The sequence below is a fragment of the Pristiophorus japonicus genome, chromosome 18 (genome assembly GCF_044704955.1).
Source record: "Pristiophorus japonicus isolate sPriJap1 chromosome 18, sPriJap1.hap1, whole genome shotgun sequence".
Classification (NCBI taxonomy): domain Eukaryota; kingdom Metazoa; phylum Chordata; class Chondrichthyes; family Pristiophoridae; genus Pristiophorus; species Pristiophorus japonicus.
Window position 1 is genome coordinate 89,293,217 of NC_091994.1, and position 7,422 is coordinate 89,300,638.

The window sequence follows — 7,422 nt, forward strand, 5'->3', positions numbered from 1 at the left end:
ACCATCAGACTTTGAGGCACCAATGTGCACTGAAACAATACCCCTGTCCTCACACCTACCTGCACCTGTGACATCTTCTGATTAAATATTCAAAGCTATCTCCCTTACACAATGGACCACCAACTGAGTTTGAGCGCGAAAAGGCCAGAACTAAATTGGATACAAATATAGGACCTCCAGAACGAGCAGTGGGAGTCAACTTGTGGGAGTTGAGTCAGCTTTTCACAGGGCCCTCGCTCTGGGGAAGGTGTGCTTAACTCCAGCAGCTTTTTGCTTAGGAGCCAACCGAGAGGCAAATAGAAGAAACCGACGCAACATTGAGGAGGAAAACCGAACCGACCAACAACGTAAAACCCACCCCAGATGGGCCCCGAGCTGAAATAAGTGCCCCCAGAACCCCGGAGTTGATAGGATTGTGAGTACAGCCCAAACCCCCTAACAGACTCAATTTAGGATAGGAATTGGTAAGAAGGGTGGAAGTGGGAGGTGTGATTGTGTGTGGGTGGAATGTTTCAACCTCTTATCTTTCCCTTCCCTGTTGCGAGAATTTTTTGTGTTGTTGAGTGAGATTGTGCCATTACTGCTATTTACGACCTCTTCCTATGCCCTCTATCTTTGTGTTTACTATTCTAAATAAACAACATTAGCCATTTTGCAATCTTACCCACTGCGTCTGGTGCCTCGTTACTCACCCATCCTCATAAATCGCACGTACAAACCTCAGGAAAGTGTGGATTCGAACCCACACCCCAAGCTCCCCTTACACCTTAGGCTACTCAACTACTTCGGTAATTTCTTACCCAGACTAAGCACTTTATTAGAGCCACTGCACAGGCTACTCAAAAAAGACGACAACTTGGTCTGGGGTGTGCCTTAAGATAGAGCTTTTGAGAAAGCTAAGAATCTGCTCTGTTCAAACAAGTTGCTTGTTCATTATGATCCGTGTAAGTGTCTTGTATTGGCCTGTGATACTTCATCATATGGGGTTGGCTCTGTACTCCAACATGCAAATGAGTCGGGTAAGCTGCAACCTGTTGCGTATGCTTCAAGAAGTTTGTCGAAAGCGGAAAGAGCTTACAGCATGGTAGAAAAAGAAGCTTTGGCCTGTGTGTGTGGGGTCAAAAAGATGCATCAATGAAAAATGAGTGGCTTGTGATCTGTTTGGTCTTTGTTTTGAACTCGAAACAGATCACAAGCCACTCATTTCATTTTTTTCCGAAAACAAAGGTATTAATACCAATGCATCGTCCCGTATTCAGAGGTGGGCGTTGACATTGTCTGCCTACGATTATGTTATTCATTATAGATCCGGTCACTGAGAATTGTGCTGATGTACTGAGTCGTCTGCCTTTGCCCACACCTGATATGGAGACGCCTCAACCTGCAGATCTACTGTTAGTCATGGATGTTTTTGAGAGTGAAGGAACTCCTGTCACTGCTCAGTAAGTCAGGATCTGGACCAGTCATCACTTTATTTTGTGATGACTGGTCCATAGGTCTGCAATACCTATGGAGATGTGTGATGAGATCAAACCATACAACCGTCGCAAAGATGAGCTGTCCATTCAATCAGATTGTTTATTGTGGGGTAATCGTGTCATCATGCCTAAGAAAGGTAGCACTCATCCCAGTATTGTCATGATGAAAGCCATTGCCAGGTCTCATGTATGGTGGCCTGGAATTGACTCTGATCTGGAATCATGTGTGCATCAGTGCAATACTTGCATGCAGCTAAGTAAAGTACCAGTGGAATCTCCGCCGAGTCTTTTGTCGTGGCCAGCCAAACCATGGTCGAGGATCCACATCGATTTTGCGGGCCCTTTCCTAGGAAAGATGTTCTTTGTTGTGGTGGATGCATATTCAAAGTGGATAGAGTGTATTATTCTGTCATCCAGTACATCTACAGCTACTATTGAGAGCCTTCGTGTCATGTTTGCTACTCATGGTTTGTCTGATATTGTTGTGAGCGACAACAGGTCCTGTTTCATGAATCTTGAGTTTCAGGAGTTCATGAAACTCAAATGGTATTAGACATGTGAGGTCAGCTCCATTCAAACCTGCTTCTAATGGTCAAGCAGAGCGTGCTGTTCAAATGATCAAGCAAAGTGTGAAATGTGTAACTCAGGGTTCACTGCAGACTCGGTTGTCATGTATACTGCTCAGTTACAGGACAAGACCTCATACGCTTACTGGGGTTTCCCCTGCTGAGCTACTGATGAAGAGAAATCTCAAGACCAAGCTTGTTCATCCTGATTTGAATGATCGTGTTAAAAACAGACGTCAAAGTCAGCAATGGTATCATGATCATGCTGCTGTGTGATGTGGCATCTCTGTCAACGATCCAGTTTATGTACTGAACTATGGTCAAGGTCCAAAGTGGATCGCTGGTACTGTTACAGCCAAGGAGGTGAACAGAGTGTTTACTGTCGTGCTCAAGAATGGGCAAACATGCAGGAAACATGTTTATCAGGTCAAACTGCGGCACACGGATGTACTGGAACCATTTGAGGAAGATGCAGTCAGTGACCAACCAACCAATGTTCTTTCATCAGAGGTCTCTGCTGTCATTACGGAACCTGGACCTTCAGTCCCTGATATGGTCATTACCACTCCCATCAGATTGGTTACTCAGAACACTCGCCCAGAACTAAAGTTGAACTGAGACGATCAACTCGTGAGCGGAAAGTCCCAGACCATCTTAATTTGATCTTGAAAGGGGGATGTTGTTATGAATTGATGCTTAAGGTCACCAGATACCAGAGGGCCACTGTCGGAGGTCATCGGGCTGTATGCGCGTGTGCGCGGTCACTGGTATATAAGCACGGGTACTTTGGGCACGAATAAAGTTGGATCAGGTTTACACCTGAGGCAGTTTACAGTAACAAGACTCTTGAGTCATTACAAAACTAAATTTGGGACAAGTTTGTACTGCGGATTACTGGGGACACGTTGCTCATCATTCCTAGATGTACTTGTGCTTCCTACCTGGAACCAGGCCGGTTCGAGGTGCCAATGTCCAGAGGCACCCCAACAAAAGCAGCATCCAGGCCCTGCGAGGAGTCCTGCACTGGGAGGCGCATCATGGAGCAAACTCCCACCGGCCGGGCCACTTCGACGGCGCTCTTGGGCACGTTCAGCCGGGACGAGGAGAAACTCCGGCGGGACAGAGTCTGCAGCAGCCACAGGCGGTCCCGCGGATATCCCAACTTCAGTAAAGGGACACAACGCAAGAGAATCCGCTCCATTCTTGCTGAGGAAGTTGGAAATAGCCCAGGAGTTTTAAAGCAAACACGCACTCGTGCTAGATTACTCTTGTTGGACTTAGCAACTGCAACTCTGCCCGATCTGACCGCTTCAATTGTAAGAGTTAACAGGAGCATTTGACCACTCCGACCATTGTTGTCGCTGTTGCAGTTTTACTCAGACTCAGAGTTTATTTAAAATGCCCCCAAAATAACTTACTTTCTTTGGAGCCATCGAGCGGTCTCCCATTTCCCAGTCTGAGAGTGTGGGAGAAGTGACCCGCCCTGGCCTGTCTGTCAATGTCACTCTGAGCTATTTACAGACCAGCTCTGGCTGAATTATCTTCCTCCTTGTGCTGCATCCTGGCCAGTAGCTCAGGAAGGAGGGCAACCCACCTCAGGTATTTGTGACATACCCACTTTATTCCTCTCCTAAAGACATCTACCTGCATAAAGGTTTATTCAAAATAACTCTTTCAGTGATTGCAACAACCAGTGGAGCCTGGTTCAGTGGGTAGCACACTCACCTCTGAGTCAGAAGGTTGTGGGTCTCAAGGGCTTGAGCACATAAAAACAATCAAGGCTGACACTCCAGTGCTGAGGGAGTGCTGCACTGTCGGAGGTGCTGTCTTTCGGATGAGACATTAAACCGAGATCCTCTCTCTCAAGTGGACGTAAAAGATCTCATAGCACTATTTCGAAGAAGAACAGGGGAGTTATCCCCGGTGTCCTGGCCAATATTTATCCCTCAATCAACATTTTAAAAAATTATCTGGTCATTATCACATTGCTGTTTGTGGGAGCTTGCTTGTGCGCAAATTGGCTGCCGCGTTTCCTACATTCATCATCATAGGCAGTCCCTCGAAATCGAGGAAGACTTGCTTCCACTCTAAAAGTGAGTTCTCAGATGACTGAACAGTCCGATACAGGAATTACAGTCTGTCACAGGTAGGACAGACAGTGGTTGGACGAAAGGGTGGGTGGGGCGCCCGGTTTGCCGCACGCTCCTTCCACTGTCTGCGCTTGTTTTCTGCATGCTCTCGGTGACGAGACTCAAGGTGCCATGACTGCACTCCAAAAGTACTTCATTGGCTGTAAAACGCTTTGAGACGTCCGGTGGTCACGAAAAGCATTATATAAATACAACTCTTTATTTTCAGTGTGGAGAGTGACTATTCCAGAGCTGTCAGAGCCCTTCGAAAATCACAGCCAGGTTCAAAGGCCACAACTTGACTTTTGGAATCTGATTAGCTGTTTTGTAACAGGTACTACTGCATTTCGACTAAAGTTTGACTCTGACCCGCAGGTGATCCCAGTTAGCAAGTGATTTATTTCTTGTACAATTTTCTCTCCTGTCCTGAACATATTACATATGAAATAGGAGCAGGAGTAGGCCATTTGGCTTCTCGAGCCTGCTCCGCCATTTAATAAGATCATGGCTGATCTGATCTTGGGCTCAGCTCCACGTACCTGGCTACTCTCCATAATCCTTCACTCCCTTATCCCTCAAAAATCTGTATCACCATCTTAAATATATTCAATGATACAGCTGTCTGGGGCAGAGAATTCCACAGATTTACAACCCTCAGAGAAGAAATTTCTCCTCTGTTCTAAATGGGCAACCCCTTATTCTGAAACTATGCCCCCAGTTCTAGATTCCCCCATGAGGGGAAACATCCACCCTACATCTACCTTGTCGAGCCCCCTCAGTATCTTATATGTTTCAATAAGATCACCTCTTCAACCTGCTCATGTCAACCCCTTCATAAGAAATAGGAGTAGGCCATACGGCTCCTTGAGCCTGCTCCGCCATTTAATACGATTATGGGTGATCCGATCATGGACTCAGGTCCACTTCCCTGCCTTCTCCCCATAACCTTTTATTCCGTTATCGGTTACGAAACTATCTCTGTCTTAAATTTATTCAATTACTCAGCTTCCACAGCTCTCCGAGGCAGCGGATTCCACAGATTTACAACCCTCAGAGAAGAAATTTCTCCTCATCTCAGTTTTAATTGGGTGACCCCTTATTCTAAGATTATGCCCCCTAGTTCTTGTCACCCCAATCAGTGGAAACAGCCTCTCTGCATCCACCTTGTCAAGCCCCCTCATAATCTTATACATTTCGATAAGATCACCTCTTATTCTTCTGAATTCCAATGAGTAGAGGCTCAACCTACTCAACCTTTCCTCATAAGTCAACCCCTCATCTCCAGAATCAACCTAGTGAACCTACTCTGAACTGCCTCCAAAGCAAGTATATCTTCTTAAATATGGAAACCAAAACTGTACGCAGTATTCCAGGTGTGGCCTCACCAATACCCTGTATAACTGTAGCAAGACTTCCCTGCTTTTGTACTCCATCCCCTTTGCAATAAAGGCCAAGATTCCATTGGCCTTCCTGATCACTTGCTGTACTTGCATACTAACCTTTTGTGTTTAATGCACCAGGACCCCCAGATTCCGCTGTACTGCAGCACTTTGCAATTTTTCTTCATTTAAATAATAACTTGCTCTTTGATATTTTTTCTGCCAAAGTGCATAACCTCACACTTTCCAACATAATACTCCATCTGACAAATTTTTGCCCACTCACTTAGCCTGCCTATGTCCTTTTGCAGGTTTTTTTTTTGTCCTCCTCACACATTGCTGACAATACAAAGATGGGAGGAAAAGCATGGGAGGTCCCTTCATTCAAGTCGTTAATATAGATTGTAAATAGTTGGGGTCCCAGCACTGATCCCTGCGGCACCCCATTAGTTACTGATTGCCAATCCGAGAATGAACATTTATTCTGACTCTCTGTTTTCTGTTAGTTAGCCAATCCTCTATCCATGCTAATATATTACCCCCAACCCCATGAACTTTTATTTTGTGCAGTGACCTTTTATGTGGCACCTTGTCAAATGCCTTCTGGAAGTCCAAATACACCACATCCACTGGTTCCCCTTTATCCACCCTGTTTGTTGCATCCTCAAAGAATTCCAGCAAATTTGTCAAACATGACTTCCCCTTTATAAATCTATGCTGACTCTGCCTGACTTGAGTTATGCTTTTCCAAATGTCCTGCTACTGCTTCTTTAATAATAGACTCCAACATTTTCCCAACCACAGATGTCAGGCTAACTAGTCTATAGTTTCCTGCTTTTTGTCTGCCTCCTTTTTTAAATAGGGGCATTACATTTGCAGTTTTCCAATCTGCTGGGACCTCTCCAGAATCCAAGGAATTTTGGTAAATTACAACCAATGCATCCACTATCCCTGCTGTTACTTCTCTTAAGACCCTAGGATGCAAGCTATCAGGTCCAGGGGATTTATCTGCCTTTAGTCCCATTATCTTACTGAGTACCACGTCCTTAGTGATTGTGATTGTGTTAATAAGTTCCTCCCTCCCTATAGCCCCTTGACTATCCACTATTGGGATATTGTTAGTGTCCTCTATCGTAAAGATGGATACAAAGTATTTATTTAGAGTTTCTGCCATCTCCATGTTCCCCATTACTAATTCCCCGGTCTCGTTCTCTAAGGGACCAACATTTACTTTAGCCACTCTCTTCCTTTTTATATACCTATAGAAACTCTTGCTATCTGTTTTTATATTTCATGCTTATTTACTTTCATAGTCTATCTTCCCTTTCTTAATCATTTTTTTAGTCATTCATTGCTGGCTTTTAAAAGCTTCCCAATCTTCTGTCCTCCCAGTAGTTTTGGCCACTTTGTACGCCCTTGTTTTTAATTGGATACCTTGTTTTCAACATGGATGGCGATCTTTTCTTTTACACCCTTTCCTCCTCACTGGAATATATTTTTCTTGTGAGTTATGAAATATCTCCTTAAATGTACACCACTGTTCATCAACTGTCCTACACTTTAATCTATTTTCCCAGTCCATTTTAGCCAACTCTGCCCTCATACCTTTGTAGTCTCCTTTATTTAAGCTTAGTACGCTGGTTTGAGATCCAAATTTCTCACCCTCCATCTGAATTTGAAATTCAACCATGCTGTGATTACTCATTCCAGAAATCAATTTTGTGAACTTTCTCTGAACTGCCTCCAATGCAAGTATATCCCTCTTTAAATAAGGAGACCAAAACTGTATGCAGTACTCCAGGTGTGGCCTCACCAATACCCTGTACAATTGTAGCAGGACTTCCTTGCTTTTAACTCCATCCCCTTTGCA

At 44.6% G+C, this 7,422-nt stretch overlaps 1 protein-coding gene across 1 annotated transcript in view; it reads right to left on the reverse strand.

The window, feature by feature from the left end:
- agmat (agmatinase (putative)) overlaps positions 1-3,453 on the reverse strand; it is a 33,983-nt gene extending 30,530 nt beyond the window's left edge. The window contains exon 1 of the mRNA XM_070860946.1: positions 2,986-3,453. Within this exon, the coding sequence (XP_070717047.1) occupies positions 2,986-3,380 (395 nt within the window). The 5' untranslated portion in view covers positions 3,381-3,453. The remainder of the gene's footprint in view (positions 1-2,985) is intronic.
- Between the last annotated feature and the right edge of the window lie 3,969 nt (positions 3,454-7,422).